The sequence below is a fragment of the Acartia tonsa genome, chromosome 3 (genome assembly GCF_053477335.1).
Source record: "Acartia tonsa isolate MP-2025a chromosome 3, ASM5347733v1, whole genome shotgun sequence".
NCBI lineage: Eukaryota > Metazoa > Arthropoda > Copepoda > Calanoida > Acartiidae > Acartia > Acartia tonsa.
Genome location: NC_137262.1, coordinates 49,732,644 through 49,752,121, shown reverse-complemented (window position 1 = coordinate 49,752,121; position 19,478 = coordinate 49,732,644). Strand labels below are relative to the sequence as shown.

At 31.9% G+C, this 19,478-nt stretch overlaps 2 protein-coding genes across 2 annotated transcripts in view; both read left to right on the top strand.

The window, feature by feature from the left end:
* The window catches only part of LOC145314502 (alpha-crystallin B chain-like), a 390,513-nt gene that overhangs the window by 330,133 nt on the left and 40,902 nt on the right, over positions 1-19,478 (top strand). The window lies entirely within an intron of this gene.
* LOC145314496 (uncharacterized) overlaps positions 8,649-19,478 on the top strand; it is a 45,640-nt gene continuing 34,810 nt past the window's right edge. The window contains exons 1-3 of the mRNA XM_080154417.1: positions 8,649-8,910; positions 17,989-18,010; positions 18,380-18,740. Of these exons, the coding sequence (XP_080010543.1) occupies positions 18,567-18,740 (174 nt within the window). The 5' untranslated portion in view covers positions 8,649-8,910; positions 17,989-18,010; positions 18,380-18,566. The remainder of the gene's footprint in view (positions 8,911-17,988; positions 18,011-18,379; positions 18,741-19,478) is intronic.

Sequence of the window (19,478 nt, the reverse complement as noted above, 5' to 3'; positions counted from 1 at the left end):
TCAGGGGGGGTAATTACCCCCCCCCCCCAAGCAAATTTTACCCCCGGGGTAAAAATTTTGGAGGGGGTAAAAAAAATTTGCGGCGCGATTCGTGCGCCATTTTACCCCCCCCCAAAACCGAATTACCCCCCCCTTAAAAAAATTTTACCCCCCCCAAAATAAAAAGCTTGGACGCCCCTGACCTCCACTATCCTCCTCTAAAGGCTAAGGGCGAAATACCCATTTATAATTATAGGAGAAATCATCTGTATAAGAAACAAAATATTAAAAATGTAATTTGATGCTTATTTTAAGTTCGTTTAGGTTGAGTAAAGGTTAGAAGCAGTGTTGCGGAGCCGGGAGCCGCGGAGCTGCCATATATTGCTGAAGCCGGAGCCGTAATTTTTGTTAAAAAACGGCTCCGGCTCCGGACTAGATAAATAAAGAGATTGGATCTACTGCAGTTCATGGTAAAATATTGCTGGTAACGAGTGCTTCCTGTTTCCTGGCAATATTAGAAGCTTCCTGGATCTAGCATAACAAGAAATATTGCTGGAGCTACCAATGTTTAACTTTCCTGGTAGCTGGCAATTTATGCATATTCCTGGCCACTGGCATGTTTGAAATATTCCTGTTAAAACGCAATATTTCCCTTTTTAATTCCCATTTCCCTTTTAATACACTTACCCCACAATTAGAGGTTTATAAGATTCACTCTACTCGAAGTGGCTTTTTAGCATGTTTGTCTGATTTGGGAGGGAGGGTAGTGGTGTTTCTCTGTACTAATTGTGGGAGTTAGGATAAGGTATAAATTTTGCTCCGTTCTACAACAATTTATAGTAAATTAAAAACCGTAAATTGATCAAATACAAATAATGAATTAGCGAGAGGTGTGGGGTGAGACAAGACAAATATGATAAACAAATATTCCGTATTTCTGATTTTTATCTACAGTTAATAATACAACGTTTACGTAGGCATAAAAAGTAACAATATAAAAGTAGTCAGGAAAAACTTTAAGGGTAATAGGTCCTGGGAAGGTTTTTAACTATTTTAGTTGATTTGGAAGTCTAGAAAGGGGAGGCAATAGAATTATTTGAAATAAAAATCTCCCGCCATAATCTAATTACCTTCATGGTTTCACTTAAATCAATATCTACCAATATATGAATTATTAAGAGTGAAGCTTTTCTGATCATGGTCTGTATGTCACAGTTACGCCACTAGAATTGTTGGTGTTATCCTCTTAAATTTTTTTTTTCAATTTTGAAAATTTTGGTCCCCCCCTCCCCCCCAACTAAACCATCAAACCTGGCCGCAGCACTTTTTTATAATTAGGTTATTTTATGTTACAGGGGCTGGTATTAAGTTTTGCATTGTATAGGCGTTCAAAATCATTGGTTTTACTGTTTGATTTCTGAGCCTCACTTAGAAAAAAATTAATTTATTAATACGATGAAAATTACGAATTTATCTCCCCCACTTTTCAATATATTAGAAAAATAAAAAGGCGCGCCAAAATTTGGCGCGAAAGTGGATATTAAGATAGAAACAGTTAAATTTATAGGTAAAGACCCAACTCTCCTATATCCTTCCCTCTCCTCTATTAATAAAATAATTGAAGCAACTGTCCCTTATTAATCATTGCTGTTTACCCCCTAAGAAAATGTGATAAGGGGTATGGGGTAAAAACTCCTGTAAGCCAGTAATCTTCTCTCATTGCAGGTAACCTGGAAAATTTGTAGATTGCCAGCTAACAGGAACCTAGAATTTAGGGGAATATGCGTGCTGCTGGATCCAGGAATCTTGTAATATTGCCAGAAACCAGGAAGCATTCGTTACCAGCAATATTTTACCATGAACTGCAGTAGATCCAAGAGATTTTTTATAAATTATAATTTGGTATTTCTGTTTTGTCATGTGAAAATGCCCCTATTAAGTTTTTCAAGTCCATTTTTATCAAAAATTGAACTTTTAAAATCTTCAAAAGTTAAAAATAGACGTGGGGAGTTTTTTCTTGATTTGAGGTCGGAGCCGGAGCTGGAGCTGGAGCTGGAGCCGGAGCCTCACTAAAATCAAACGGCTCCGCAACGCTGGTTAAAAGAATCCTGCCTGGATATTATCCCTTGGAGATATCAAACTAGTTTCATTAGTTAAGAAACAGGTGTAATTGACATCAACAAACATAGCCTTTTTACCTGATATATGTACTTACTACTCAGGGGAACCAATACATTTTGTCTCAATGTTTATATCCTAGCCAAATAATAAAACATCAAACAATAAAAATTAGCTTTTCTTGGAAGCAAAATAATATGTCTTTAAATATACAAGAATTACCTTACTTTAATCGGAAAAAGAACTGTCGTTACCAAATTCACAAGATCCATAAAAATCAGTTATCTAGAGAGAGAGAGAGAGAGAGAGATAGAGAGAGAGAAAATCGTGGGAGAATAAAAGAAACAAACAAGAACAATTTAGTTCTAAAGAGGCGCAGCAACCATCAGCTAATTGCATTTGTTTATAACGTAATTATTTTTGCAACTAAAGTACAGAAAACTAGATGATTCACCCTAGTGCAAGTGTATGTTTGTGTAAGCTACTTGTTAGTTTTAAGTATGATGGACACTGGGACAGATGTACAAGCATATCCTAGTTAAAAAGTAGATTCGCTACTTACAATTTATCTATGCACTTTTAATTTCTCTTCTAAACAAAACTGTATAAAACATATATTTTAAGACAAATCATTTCTCCAATTATGATATTTCCGTCAGTCTGTAACCGGTAGCTTTAAATTAAAATATTACAATAGATAATGTGGTAGGGTGAAGCGTTTCAACCCTACAACGCGAGTTCGATTCAAAAGAGCCCCTAGCCTTTAAGGATTCTATCAATAAAGAACTACAAGTAGTTACTGTTAAAGAGATATATTTAAACTGAATACATTTATAATAGGGTTACTAATTTATATACACAATAGATGATAAATAGGTTAGGTAGAAAGGGGTGCGGGGAGATGGGGCGGAGCCCCATTCCGGTGGACAGTAGAGGGGTAGGCTTCAGCAAGGGGGAAGGTAGACATCTCCCGGAAAAGGGTAGGATACTGGGGACTTGGGGGTGAGAGGGGCAGCGCCCCTCCCACTATTGGCGGTGTCCAATTTGACCGCTGCTTCTGATGTGTAGACAATGCCCAGAGAGGGCTGGGTAGAATGGTGATAAGCTGAGATTAGCGCTAGGGTGTGATTTGATAAGCCGAAGCATAGCATACTCTGCAAAAGGCTTGTCCATATGCCGCCTACCACAATACCCCTAATTTTTTTGTAAAGCTAAATAAATAAGTTAGATGACTCTAATATTTTTTGTGGGTTAAATTTTAGTAAATGATGTAAAAATTACAATTTAAAGGAATTTTAAGAATTCTATTGTATCATCTTATAACACTGTTTTTTTAACTTCTGCATATTACAGAATTTCAGTATCTAATAGTAAAATAATATTTAATTCTTTCCAAATTAAGACATTTCTCTTTTAAAGTCCAACCCTCCAACAAAATAGATTTAAACATGCCTAAGACCTGTTTTCCCATACATAGATCAAGCTACTTTAGTGTATAGGGGTTATTGACTAAGATAAAAAAGAAAAAACACAAAGACAAGCAGTTAAGTATTAACAAATAAGTATAAACAAGTTTTCTTTGGATCCTTTTGGTTAGTAGAAATATGATAATGGACAATAAATTAATCTTTCCCCCAATCTTATCATTGTATTTAAGTTAAGATTAGTGTTTGGAATAAATTAACTTTCATTGTCTTTTCCCTTCCTTGAATCCTTATTATGATTTATGCTTTGAATAATTAATGGCTACCTAACCAAATTCCTTGATTACAATAAGCATAAAACACCCAAGAATATCTTTTAAACAATCCTCCTGTTATCTCCACTGGCTTTTGAAGATTTTATATAACAAGGATGACCACATTCATAAAAACTCAAAAATCAGAGGTTTAATTTTTTTTTATTAGAAGAGAAGATTTAAAAGTCTTGCATAATAACCAATTTTACTACTAATATATCAAATATCCTATCTTTTTTTTTTCTATTTAATGAAAGATTTCAAAGAAGATTTCAAAGAAAGATGCAAGCTGAAATGTTTAAAAGTTAGCCCCAAGGAGGCGAAGGCCCTGATTAACAAAAATGGTAATAATATTTTACTTTTTTATTATTATTCGTGGATCATTGTTTGTTATACGATACTATTAATGATTTTTCCGTATGGCCAAGAACCGGTTCTAATCTAGTGGATATCAATCTGGAAAACACTTTATATAATCAATTTAGAAAGAATTGTAATTTTCTAATTATTCTTAGGGTATGAAGTAAAAGTTTACGCGCGTGCTTAATCATTAAACAAGGAAGATAATATCCAAACGTCCATAGTTACGTCGTCATTTAAATTAAATGCTGAAGATGTAGGGAGACAAAGAGATTCCAAAATCAGCCACGAAACGTCATAAAAAGTAGAGATTATTTTTAGGGGTTTGAGGCGTTGAGGTAGAGCAGTGGTAAGCTAGATTAGCGTCTTGAGCATTCATACAAACCGACTTATATGCAACATTTATAGAGTTGTTTTTGATATATAGGAATTCATAACACATACTCCACGGGGGTTAATGGGGGGGGGGGGGGGGTTATATTTTGTTAAGGTGTAAAATCTTAATAATTGTAAACATTTTTTAAATGCCTCCATCCTGGCGGTCACTGGATGCAAGGTATATAGACAAAAATGGACAGACAGATAGATCAACTCACAGGATTGTAGTGTAGCTTTGCTACTAAAAAAGTTATAAAAAATGCAATAAAGAAGATTATTATGTTAACCTACATTTTAAAAAATTTAATATTATGCTCTGACAGGGAAGTAGTGTTACGACAATTGAGAAAAAAACATTTTATCTGCAAAACAAGGACGTCCAAGAAAGGAGATTGAAAGCGTGCTTTTTACCTATCATCCTCCTCCCCCCACCCCAAAAAAAAACCTTTTAAAATATTACAAATATACAAATATTTTCCATTCATAACCCTATCCCTATATTCCTGATATAATATAAGAATAATTGTATTCTAACAATATGTATATTTTCCATCCATAACCCTATCTCTATATCCCGGATATAATGTAAGAATAATTGTATTCTCTAACAATACATAAATTTCCATCCATAACTCTACCCCTATATTCCTGATATAATGTAAGAATAATTGTATTCTCTAACAATACATAAATTTCCATCCATTACCCTATACCTATATTCCTGATATAATGTAAGAATAATTGTATTCTAACAATACGTATATTTCCCATTCATAAACCTATCCCTATATTCCTGATATAATATAAGAATAATTGTATTCTAACAATACGTATATTTTGCATCCATAACCCTATCCCAATATTCCTGATATAATGTAAGAATAATTGTATTCTAACAATACGTATATTTCCCATTCATAAACCTATCCCTATATTCCTGATATAATATAAGAATAATTGTATTCTAACAATACGTATATTTTGCATCCATAACCCTATCCCAATATTCCTGATATAATGTAAGAATAATTGTATTCTAACAATACGTATATTTCCCATTCATAAACCTATCCCTATATTCCTGATATAATGTAAGAATAATTGTATTTTAACAATACGTATATTTTCCATTCATAACCCTATCTCTATAATCCTGATATAATGTAAGAATAATTGTATTCTAACAATACGTATATTTCCCATTCATAAACCTATCCCTATATTCCTGATATAATGTAAGAATAATTGTATTTTAACAATACTGATATTTTCCATCCATAGCCCTACCCATATATTCCTGATATAATGTAAGAATAATTGTATTCTAACAATACAGATATTTTCCATCCAAAACTCTATCCCTATATTCATGATATAATGTAAGAATAATTGTATTCTAACAATACGTATATTTTCCATCCATAACCCTATCACTATATTCCTGATATAATGTAAGAATAATTGTATTCTAACAATACGTATATTTTCACACGCATATTTTATACAACTTACTTATTATAAAGACTTCATTAGTAGCGAAGCTACTCCATACATGTATCGCAATGTTAGTCTAAGGGTCAAAAATAAAATTTTATTTTATATCATCCAAGCTTTTTAACTTTTACTATAACTGCTTTGTTTCATTTGTGCCCTAAAATAAAATAAAAATATTTTGCCTGCGATATTTGTTTGCTTCAAGCAACGTAATTTATTCATGGCTTGATATCGATTTACAAATGCGTTAGAGAATAAGAGTTTGATTCAATAAAGTAGGGTTCAAACCTCGGATGTAAAACTAATAAATAATTGCTTCCAACGAAGTAGGGACAAAATATTAACCCCCTATTGGATTAAATTTGCGTAGTAATATCTCATAAATGTCTGTACTTATCATTAAACAGATTCCAAGAAAGTTTTTATTGGCCCATAAATGATAATGTACCATTTGAAGTAATCATTCTTGTTTTATTTCCTTTCTTTCTTTAGCTCTCTCTTTTTCTCTAATTATATCTAAACCACAGTCATATCAAATTTTAAAAGCTTAAATCATTAAAATGAACTTTTACTTTCCTTAAAATGAAATTCAAAGCAGAGTGGTCGGCAGTCGCGCACGCCTTTGGGATCACTGATGGGGTTAAAGATTCGCGGCTGTGTAGAGTGGCTGATTTTTGTTCCAAGCTGCACAGCTTCATAAAATCAACGAATTCAGCATGTCAGTCTGTTCCACATTTTTTAAATATTCTTCACAAGAGAGATTGGTGGTAGAATTAAATGCAGATTAATTTGAATGTCATAATTATAATTTATAGACCGATTAGGAATAGGTTGTATGCGAAGTATCCCTAGAATCAAGTCACAAGGATAGATTTACACCTTGTTTAGACTTCTAGTTAAATAATAATTGAATACATACTTTTTTTTGTAAATTTGTCAATGATCGTGTGTATGTTAGTATGCTTTTCTGTATATTGCTATCCATGTTTCAATTAGAAAATCACCTTTCTTATATACTTAAGTATAAAAGTTTTAGTAAAGTTAGAGGTTTAGTGATTATTATCTATAATTTAAAGAAATTGTTATTATTGTAAATTTTAGTTTTAATTGAATTACAAAAAATGAGTTAAATTCACCATTTAAAGAATAATCAGAGATTTCTATATTTTTATTATTCAGCTTTTAGTTTTTTTAAAAGATATTAAGTTTACAACTTTAATTTTTTTTATGTCGTCTTCATAGCAAAAAGATTTTAAAATAAATAAATATTATTTAAAATTTAACCGCCTTTCATAATATTTACATTTTGTTTTTTAATCTAATAGTTTATTTTATTCATGAACATATATTAAGTATTTTTAAATTAGTTCCTTCAATATACTTCAATGTGCATATGATTTATTAATGTTTTCAAAATGAATATCAAATGAGATAAAAATATTCTAATTTTGCATATGCTATGTGTTTTCCCCTCAACTTGCTAGTGGACCACCCCCGTCCCCCTTTCTATATTTTTTCCTCTATATAGATTTTATAATCCTGTCGTGCTTTCTTAAACCTTTTTCATCATAACCTAACCTAAAGAAGTATTAAGATTGAGATTAAGAAGATTAAGTTTTTTTTAAAAAAGGGTGTTTTATATGACAAAAGAAGAATTTACCCAATTTCTTGTTTTTGCGGATAAATTTAGATATGAGAGCAAAATATTTGCTACAAAACTGATTAAGAAAAATTGCTGCCACCCAACCCAATTTCCCATTTCATTGATATTCCCCTTAATTTCCATAATAACCCTTTCCCTTTCTATACAAAATTGCATAATATTCTTTTGTCACAATTCTTGAAATTTTGCCAAAAAATCTTATTTAATAAGATGCACACACGAACACAGACAAGTGCACACAAACACACACACCCAAAGTCAGTGAAACGTGCACGCACATAACACACACACACACACACTTAGAAGTAAAAGTCAAATGTAGACAGGCAAGAAAGTAAGCAAATAACTTTTTACCGAAAACTTAAAATATAATATCAAAACATTGAGATAAAAACATAAAAAATTTAAGATGAATGAAGTGTTTTTCTCACAAATCCTTGGAAGTATAAAACGTTTAAAATAAATTGATCTATATTTGTTGGACATACGGTGAAAAATAAAGTGTAAGCTAGCTCAGGACAACAGGGAAAGGAAAATAGATGATAATATGTTGATTTTCTTTTCCTCGTGTTTCTAACATCCGCAGCCAAACTTTTTCATCCGTCTCCTGTAATAATTGTCTAATTTTTTGTTTGTTGTATGAAAAGGATATACGACGCTGATCTTTTTTTTACAAGAAAAGCCATCATTGCATTTGTTGGCTGATAAAAATTTAAATGCAGTCGCCTTTACATCCCTCTGACAACACTAAATGCTAGAATTGGTTTTCTTTTCTTAAAGTATCAGTTTTCAAGTTTTTAAATAATTCATATTGATTATACTATTCCTGTATGCCTGAATCAGACTGAAATATCCTTTATGTATAATGCAAGGAAGGGGGAGAAATCTATAGTGGTGTAAGAAGCAACAGTAGTTAGTGTCTAAATATCCTACGCCTCAGTAATCGCAAAGAAGATTCTTTTACTTACTTCTGTGCCTTGCTATACATATTATACATACATACACAGACAATGAATCAGTGTTTTTATGCTAGCAGTCTATCTCGTGTTTTTCTTTATCACAGTTGAAAAAGTATGTCTAGCACAACAGTGAACTTTTTATGTGTATGTGTAAGTGATATGACAAATATATAGTGACAATTTCACCTTAATTTCTTGTCATTTCCAGCAAAGCTTTTTAGGTAAACTGATACTTTTTATTAGCAATGCTACTCTAGAACTTTGATATCTTTGTTTTAAAGTAACAAAGCTACTTTGTATTTCTGAAGTGCTTTATTACAATTTCAAAGTAATTAATAATGATTTATTTAAAAAAAAAAGAATTTTATGCAGGAAAACTATACTTTTTATGCGGGGCTACTTTATAACTAGAATAAAGCCGTACATTTGGTATACAGCTGATATGTTAGGTATCGAGTTTCAGTTCAAATTGATTATGACAATCTTTCCTTAGTATAAAAAATACTTAATTTTAGTATGAAATTCATTTCAAATAGCACAGCGTCTATATAAAAACATTGTGTCAATACACCTAGTAATCATTTTTTAAATATATTTTTTGGCGCATTTCCGAAATGAAATGTAAAATACTTAAAATTTAGAATGCTACAGCCTAACTACAATTTTCATCAATAATATTGCCAGCTTGTTGCTACTTTTGGACATTTTTGTCCTTGGCATTAATTCCTGTTTTAAAACTGTAATTAGTTAAATTAACCGCAAACATGATTTCTCTAACCAAACACGAACTTTAATTACATGAATATTTTATAATTATCAAATAAGATTAATTTAATTATTCTTTAATTCGTTTCCTAACCCCTTATGACCTTTAAAAGCATTCTTTATTTTGACAGCGGACAAAACAAAACACAGGGATTCACTTATGTAAACATGAATCTAAGCACAAAATTTGTTCATCAATTTTAAGCCTTTTTTTGGAGCCGAAGCATTTACATAGTTAGGGCTTGTTTGTAAATGGGATACATAAAGTCATGAACTGTATGGACTAAGGCAATGGTCATGAAAATATCTTAAAACCACAGCAGGGCCAGTGGCTATATTCACTGAAGTGTGTAGCTTAATTTGTTCAGATTAAGCTTCAGTCGCGAGACAGACAGTTAGTCAGACATCGTTCTCCTTTGTATTACATGTAGATGATTTTTGCTTTAAAAAAAGTAAAATTTTGGTTTTATTACTCATGGATGATTATGTTTATCTTCCAAAGATGCAAATAAAACTAATCTGCAATTGTAAAAACAAAAGTTATCTCATAGACCTAGTTCATGTATTTTTTATTTATCAGATTTGTCTTCGTGGATGTCGTCATCCTAATTTATTTACAAATTTTTTTTTAATCAAAATGTTTTTAAATATTTATTGTGAACTTTTGTTAACAGGATTTTTAATGATTTGTATTTCACCATCTAACACAAATTATTTCCCATTATAATAAGTGTAATTTACAGCTTAAATCATATTTATATCTATCTAAAGTTTATTGACTTTATGATTTCATCATAGCATTTGACGTTGCGTAAACTGAAGTTTCGTGATTTTAAACTATAGTGTTGATGGAGCAAATCAAATAAAAATGCAATTAAAATAATTTAATGCATCCAGATACCTCAAAAACGAGTGAATAACTAACTATTAAACTGACCCTATATTATTTATTTCTTTTTAATTGCGGTCATCCTTAATTTTAAAATTTCACTTGTGGTCAAGAAGCTTAAAAGTTGCAATTATTTAAAGCTACGCAATGTATACACAGCTTGTATATCAACTAACACAGGGGCGTCTACACAATTTATGTAAGGGTGAGCGCGAAGCACCTCGCATTCAATTTTTTGCCAGAAATGTCCAATACAAGGTTTGTTGTTCATTATCTTAACAAATATAACTATCAAATAATAGTTATAGTATCATTAATTCTTCTAAATAAAAAATACCATATACTTATCACACGCCATATAAATTTTATATAAATATAATGCTTCCAAGTTTAACAGAGCCTCCCCCCCCCCCACAACCCAAAAAGAGAATTTACTTGGTTATTACTAAGATTGGGGTAAAGACAACCTCCCTTTACCCTCCATGTTTACGCTTATGCAATACCATATTATCTACAGAATCCATTGCAATTATATTCAATGAAATGGTTAAACAGAGCTCCCCTCCCAAAATAAAGTAACTAACTTTGATTTTACTAAGATAAGGGGGAAGACAACTTCCCTTTACCCCCCAGGCCATGTTTACGATTATGCAAACACCTACGTTGTACATTAATTTATATTCTTACAAAATTTAGTTGTCACTTAATTTTGGATTCTTTAGAAACTCGATTTTCACGAAACAGAAATAAATGTTCTGAAAAATAAATCGTAGAAGAAGACATACAAAACTATTTCTAATAGTAGAAATTTAAATCCTTATTTAAAAGTAACAAGATGTGTGTCTGTCTGTGCGTACAGAAGAATCTTCTTAAACGCAGAACCGTTATGGTTCTTTTTAACAGAGAAACTCATAAGTTCTAGAAAGGTTTATAACTATTTTGGAGGAGGGCACCTCCAAACCTCCCAAATGAAAACTCTCCTGGAAAAAGGCACCCGCCCTCCAAAAGAAAATTTGATAATGCCTAATTATCCCAGAAATTAATCTTCAGAAAGGTGTAAAATAAGCCTTAAGGACTCTTAATTAACACTAATCAAATATGGTATAAATATTTTAAAGGATAATCAGCCTTATTCCTACATTTTTCGTGACTTTTCAGTTTTTAAATTAAACAGTCATCTTTTTTAAAACAACATTAATACTTTTCTCTATTTTAAATAACTTAAATAAAAATTACAGAAAAGTACATATTTTGATGTTAGTAAATTATCTGCCAATTTTGTAATTAATATCGACTTTTGTAATAGTTGTCTTTCGTGGCTGACATGATATCATGGCGTTTCTACAACCGGCAGAAATACAGCTAAATGTTTTTTGTCAAAAAGTAAAAACCTCTGCCAAAGATACAATCATACTTAAAGTAACTGCCATATTTCATCTAAAACTTGCAATTTTACATTCAAAATAGCCGATTATACATCTATTTCTTGTCAAATTTACATCTAAACCTTATAATATGCCAGAAATACATCCTGAGCTGGTCTTCAAATCATTTCAATGGTGCGCCAAATCGGGGTGCGCCGAATTTCAGTAAATCACAGCGCGGCATTTTGTAAAATTCTGTGCTCTCATTGGTGGAAAGTTGGCTCATCCCGATTTGGCGCACCATTGAAATGATTTAAAGATCCAGCTCTGTACATTTTAAATAATAATGAACAATACGTGGGCATGTCCTATAAAGCTCAGTTTCTCTCACTAGTTTACTTTTACTGAAAAGTATGTAAAGAATAAAAGCATGTTCAATAAAACTTAGTTACTCTTACTATTTAACTATGCATGAATCTATGTTTAACTATATACTTTTGTTAACATAATAACGACTCGTTTTTTTGTTTAAGAACAGTATGAGTAAATGTTCATTATTTCTGAAATTAATGAAATATTTAAACATATCCATTCATAAAAAATAAACTTGATTACGTCGTCAAACAGAAGCATATTATTCTAGGCTCGGAATTACAATATAAAATACCAATATTTTCCGAGATCTTGGGCTTCAGGCTAATAAAAGCTCACTACTTTTTACAATAGGTTGAGGAAAATACAGACCATGAGAAAAAAAAAAGAAAGAGAATATTTGCTCTAAAGCATTTGCGTGCACAACGATTTTCCAGGGGTGTGTGAAACCATTAGGGGGTGATAAAGAGGAAGCCAGACCTTTCCAACTTCAATTTAAAGAGAGATGTTGAATCCCCTCTACAAGCCCCTTACCGTAAGCCACTGCCTAAAGTATTACTTAGAAAATTAATATTCTGAAGTAATTTCCACTTAAGAATATGCTAAAATATAGTATAAGCATAGAGAAAAAGGATGTAGGGAGGTGTCACCGCCCATTATAATTAATATTTGGAAGGCCTGCCATTTTTTCACGTCCTGGCAATACCCAGTGCACACCACATTCTAGGAATTCTTAACCTGAATATCATATTAATAAGATGAATATATCCTAAATGAATGATTAGGACTATCCAATACGGACATACGGGCATATCGAATCAAAGAAAAAAATAGGGGGTGTGGTTCAAATGAGACCAAATAAAGTCTATGTGGAATTGTCGTAATTTCTTATCTTGTCTGCCGACCTAATTTATTTTGCATTACATTGATAAAATTTTGGAATACCGCAGCTACTTTTTTTTATTAATTTATAGCCTCATTTTTAATAGAAAAGATACACTAAATTAATTTAATTAATTTAATGTAATTATCAAATCTTTATTTCCGAAGTTAAAGGTTACGAAACTTGGAGCTTTCACATCAATATGTATTTACTAGCGGCTGCGCTCCTAGCATATAGGAGCTCTGCATGCTAAGTGATAGGAAAATCTTTTTTAAAAAGCCTAAAAACAGCCCAAACTTAAATCTAAAACAAATAGCCTAAAACTATCCTGGGACCTATGTGAAGCTTCAATAATTCAGTAGTTATAGAAATTTTAATCTACTGATAAAAAAAAACTCACTACTTTATATATTAGGATACACATTTAAACAAACACACTCATTCAAATGTAAGATATCATTCTTGTTCTAATCGAGTATTTGTAGAAAGGTTTCGTGATAAAAACTGTTTGATTTTTAATCAATCTAATAGTTGTCTCGCTCATAGCCTCAAGTGCCTTTCCTTCAAAGGTAAACCCCCGAAATTAAAATTGGTTTGAAAAATTATCATCATCTGATGGTCTTGGCTCTTTCTGGCCTTCATTTTAGTTTCATCCTTTAAAGATTGAAGGTGGCGTCAATATCTTTGAAATGAAGATGTCCCAACCGCCAGAAAAATTAGCTTAAAAACTATCTTAGAACCTGTAGATATATTTAATAGAATGACATTCCTAATCGGTTCAGCGGTTTGTGAGATCTTAAAAGAAGAACAAAACGGATACTGCCAATAAAATTGTTTAAGTTCTGCCATAAAGTATGCTTTTATAATTTGTAATTTGTGTGAAAGATTAAATAACTCGTGTAATAAGTACATTTCATTCTTATAAGTAAAGTAATTAGTTTTGATGCTTTTTTAAACCGATTGAGTTCATCATAATAGGGAAGATTCACATAGGTCTCAGGATGGTATTTGGCTTTTTAAATTTTTTATTGAAGCCTTGGGAAGGTCCAAGACTATTTTATGCTCATTACCATGCACCCTTTCATCCAATAATTTGGCCCCTACTAGGAGTGAATCCGCGCTATCCTTATAATAAAGCAACAGGATGTGTGTTTGTCTGTCTGTTTGTCTATTTGTTTGTACTGAAGTATCTTACTAACCGCTGAACCGTTCGGGTTCTCCTTAACAGCGTAGCTTCCCCCCCACCCCCCCAAAAAAAAAACCGCTAGTTAATATATAAAACAACTAATTAACATAGCATATCTAGTTTCAAAATTTACTCCGTATTTCCTTGTTTAAATTGTATAATGTTTTGTTTGTCAGCTACTATACTTTATTTGCATATTTACGTGTTTAGTACACTTTTCACAGTAAGGCAGATAATTAGCATTTAGTTTACTTGACTTGTATATACATATGTCTACTTTAATCTTAATTAAATCTAATCTTTTGAATATTTTTATACAAAATGTTATTAACTTTGTGCCTCGTCGTTCTAGGACTCAATATCAATGTGATTTATACCTTATATAAAATGTAATCTAAAAAGTTTTTTTTTAAATCATTATGTTAAAATTGACTTTCTTTAATGATTATAGAGCTACATTACTTTCTAAATCGTATCTAACTGTAACAGAAATCATCATGCAAAGTTTAAGAACTATGGGATAATTCAGACACACCTAAATTAGGCATAAAAGCTATCTCTTACGGACAGACCAACCGACCTTAAATATAGAAATGCTTTGCTTTTATAAATGAAAAAAATATCAGCTGCCGAACTATAACAAGATAAGCATACAAACAGATGGACATATGTTTGTTTTCTTTTATTTAATTCAAAATTTTTCATAATTATTGCAATTGCCAATTTAAATTTTTTTTTGTATAAGAAATTAAAACTTATTTTCTTTGGTAGCTTGTAGATTTGTTTTACACTGCACTGTGATTCATTGTAATTTAAGTGCGCCTTTGGTTTGGTTTCTAGTCCAGAAAGGGGACATTGGGCATGTTTATTCCCCAAAGTTTTCTTATTTGTTGGTTCAATAACTTTGGGAACTTATATTGAGTGTCCAAACGTTTCAACCACTAATTGTAATCTACAGAAGGAGTAATTTTGTGTATCAAGTGACAATATTCGATTGTCTTACCGTTTGGACAATTTAGAGATCTCTCTGAACACAGAAAAAAAGTTAACTCCCTTGTAAATTGCTATTACAAAACAAGTTTGCCCATATTCAAATTATGTATAGATGATTAATTTTTATCATTTTCTGTTTGACAGTTCGATACGAGATATTTACATTCAATTTACATTCGAGGTCGGTTCACAAAAACGTAAAATATTACTATTTAACTTACTCGGGGATGTGCTACCTAGCATCTAGGGGCTCTATAATGCATTGTAAGGGGTAAAAATGAGATGAAAATAGCCTAAAACTATACTTAGACTGAAATCTAAAAATAGAATAGCTTTAAATCGTAAGCTACAGACAAGAACACCTTACTACTTTATATAGTAGGATTACAGTTTACAAAAAATGAGGTAAAAATGAAATTTTAGCTTGAAGGTTATAGAATTTTACAAACAGCCTTGCTTAATTTGTGTATTATATTTACCCACTGCTGCTATGACAGTCTTCTAACACAAAGTTTGATTAGGATGAATATCCTAGCCCATTAACAGTCGCAACTAGTTTGTAATACTAAATAAATACTTTGCACCCAAGGATTGGTTGTCTGTCCATGATTTCTGTAATATTCTGAAACACAACCAAGTTGGCATTTTAAAATTGTCAAAGTTAAAGACAAAAAAAAATAGATTTTTTGCTCAAATGCAAGAATACCTTTAATATATGCATTATTGATTAGAAATACAAAGGTATAGTGTCATATAATCACAGACAAGGACTTGAATAATAAAAATATGTATTTTAATTGTTTGAGCAAATAATTGAATTTTGTAGAAAATGGAATATGGGAAGAATCATTTAAATCAACCAATTGATAACCACTAACCCTCAATTTTGTTTTTAACCATCTTTTAGCTATAACCAAGCAAGCTTTTAATCCTGTTATTGTTTTTTCATCCCTTTTTTAGTAACTGGGCTCTAATATACCTGTCTCTAGGGGCAAAAGCGAATCGGGGTTTACCCTTAGCCTTACTTCACATTACCTATCCCATAAGATTTTTATAAAATAAACTAAAGGACTATGGATAAGTTTTCATTGTAGGGGGCTACACAGTAGTTTTTCTATAGGTTCCATATCCCTTTCCTCTTTGCTTAGAATGCAAAGGAATGTGGATTTATTCAGATACAAGGGAACGTTCATTGTTTTTATTAGGGCTCGGCAGCCGTGCGGAAGCCTCAAATTTAAACCTGTTCATGAAAAGTTATATTTATAAAATACATACATACTACTCTACAATACAAAGTAGTAAGGTTATCATTTGAAGCATATGATCTTGAAATTGTTTTTTTTTCAATTGAGTTGTGTTTTTCAGAGAAACCTCAATTATGTCTTAGGACGGTTTTAGGCTATTTTCTTTCCAATAGTAGCACCACTACAGTCTAGGGTCGCAGTCGCCAACCTACAATTGGAAAGCCAACTCGCCAGATTTACATTCTAAGGAGGGGACATTGAACTGGAAATTACGCTGGTACCCTTAGTATATTAATTTAGTCATCATATTAATTGTCTCAAATTGGGACACCCCCAACCCCCCCAAAAATGAAAATTTACCCCCCCCCCCAAAAAAAAAAAAAAAAAATTTCTTGAGAACACATTATATAGACTATGAGTAGCACCAGTAGTAATTTTCTTGAGAACACATTAGACTATCTTTTTTACGAATTTTGCGAATTCGTTGTTTAAACGAGAAAATGTTTTCCTGCTGGGTAGGTGCGAAAATTTGCGATCCGTTCTGCTGGGTAAATAATAGAAGATGTAATTATACCTCTTGGGGCAAAGCCCCTAGAGGCTAGGGGCGAAGCCGCTAGTATAATTATACTTAATCAAAAAAAAAGAAGAAAAAAAGAAAATGGGGGGGGGGGAATTTTCATTTTTGGGGGGGTTGGGGGTGTCCCACCCCCCAAGAAAATAGCTTAAAACCACCACAGGACCACTAGGTATATACCCTGAAGATTAGAATCCGATCGGTTCAGTGGTTACCGAGATCTTAAGCTTCAGACGGACGGACGGTCGGACAGATAGATAACTCTATCTATCATTAATTGTCCTATTGTCATGATATCCAAATTTTGTTTACATGATATTGAATATTTAGATTTGTTATTGGTTTCAGCAAGGACTAACAAGTTGAAACCAAGGCATAACGATGAAACCCTGTGAGAGACAGACATTGATATGTTTATTCCTAAAGTTTTACAATAACGTTTTCTTATTTAATAGCCCAAAGACTTTGGGAACTTTGAAAGAATTTGATTAGATTGTTTATTAAGTTGAGTGTCCGTACGTTTCAGCCAATAATTGTAATCTACAGAAGGGGTAATTTTGTGTATAAACATTGAGGTTTAATTTATATTAAATTGTCTTCGATCCCTGCACTTTCCTTTGTAACACCTAATATGAACAATTTTAATGTCTCAAGTGTATTTATCTAAATTTTAAGATCTCTGCATTCTTGATGCAATACTAGAAATAATTTAGAGTGTGCAAGTACCATAAAACCACAGCTGTTTAAAGAGCACTATTTTACCGATCATCAGCTTCAACTGTCGCCAAAGCTTCAGATCACTCTAATCATAATAAATCTATTCTCAAAGCTAAGCTACACTATAACTAGGATGTGTCCGTCAAGATTTTAATGCATCTTTAGTCTTTGATGATTTTATACGGATTCTTATTTTTTAAAAATGATTATATTGTTATATTTCCAAAACTGTTCCCTTTGATTACAAGCTCGTTATTGCGTCGCTACTTATGGATATTTTAGCATTCTAATCCACCTTTGTATATATTGCAGGTTTTCGCAGTGTGCAACAAGGGCCAGGCTTTATACAAATTTATCTTGTCTTTTTGTGTGTGAAGCTTCTTTACAAGTCATGTTTGTTAGTCAGTTATGCACATTTCGCAAGCTTTTTATGCATTTAAAAAAACTTCAATTACATGAAGAAACCACAAATTTAATAGAAAATGGTTCAAGTAAATTGTATATTTTCAATACTGTTAAAGGGATAGAAATTTTTACTTGTTATTTTCTTCAAATCATAAAGCTTCATAAGTTTTGAATACTACAATTGTTCTTTTTAGCCCTTATTTATTAAGTTTATTGTAGCTAACAGGTTATTAAGTTCATCATTTGTTTGCAGTATATAAAAGAAAAGATATAAAGACTTAAAAACTGAGCACCCTAGAAGTTACAGCAACTACAACAGGCAGGACAGGACACACAGAGAACGAGAAACAGCCACAGACAGTAAGAGAGAGAGAGAGAAGCAGAGAAAAGAGAAAGAATTACGAAGAGAGAGCAACACACACACACACACACACCAACGACAACACACAAACACACACCATCAACAACACACATAAGAAGTGGGTATGACATCAGAACGTAGAAGCGGTGGCAGCGGCGGTGGGCATGGGGGGCCACCAGGGGGCGGCTGGGGCGTGGGTCTGCACCCCCACAACACAGACCCGGGCCCGGGCTTCAGCAATAGTATTAGTAATACTCTCAGTTCATACGATCCTTTGGCGCAGTGGATGCAAGAAAGGAAAATATAATTCGCTTACACAATATTGCTGCTCTACTTGTTTACTTTATATATTCTGCATACATATATGTGAATGTGTATTTTTATATACACACGTTGAAATAGTGTTTATATATACTCAGTTTTATCTGTGAAATTTTAACATTTTGTGAATTGTAAGTTTGATGTTTTAGTGTTGAAAATAATAATTTAGATTACTTGAAGTAGTTGTGCATGAGTTTTATATTTTTGGGCAGATTTCATGGGACATTCTTCAACTTTAATTCTAATCATGTTTCTAAGTATTGGTTTTAATTAAAAGTTGCATTAAATTGTATTATATGGTTCAACCAAACCATAATGAAACACTATTGCCTATTATGTAACTGCATTTTTCTAGTTTCAATTTTTGATCATTGAAAATTACCCATTTTTCTGACTGGATTTTTTGCTGATTATTATATTTTATATGAAAACAATTTTTCTTTGATTAAAAAGAAAAAGAAATAAGCAGAACACAAAATGAATATTTTTGTCGATATTTAAGTATTTTAGCAACCCGTCAAATCAATTTGAAACCTTTTAGACAAACTTTCTTACCTAACACAATTGAGTTATATCAATTTATCTCATCTTTTCATACCTACTCATTAAAACGAGCAACAATTAAATGGAAGATAAATAAATCTTTCCCCAATTGTATTTCCCTTAATTATGATTTGATGACCAAATTATCTGAAAAAACATATCCATTAAGATG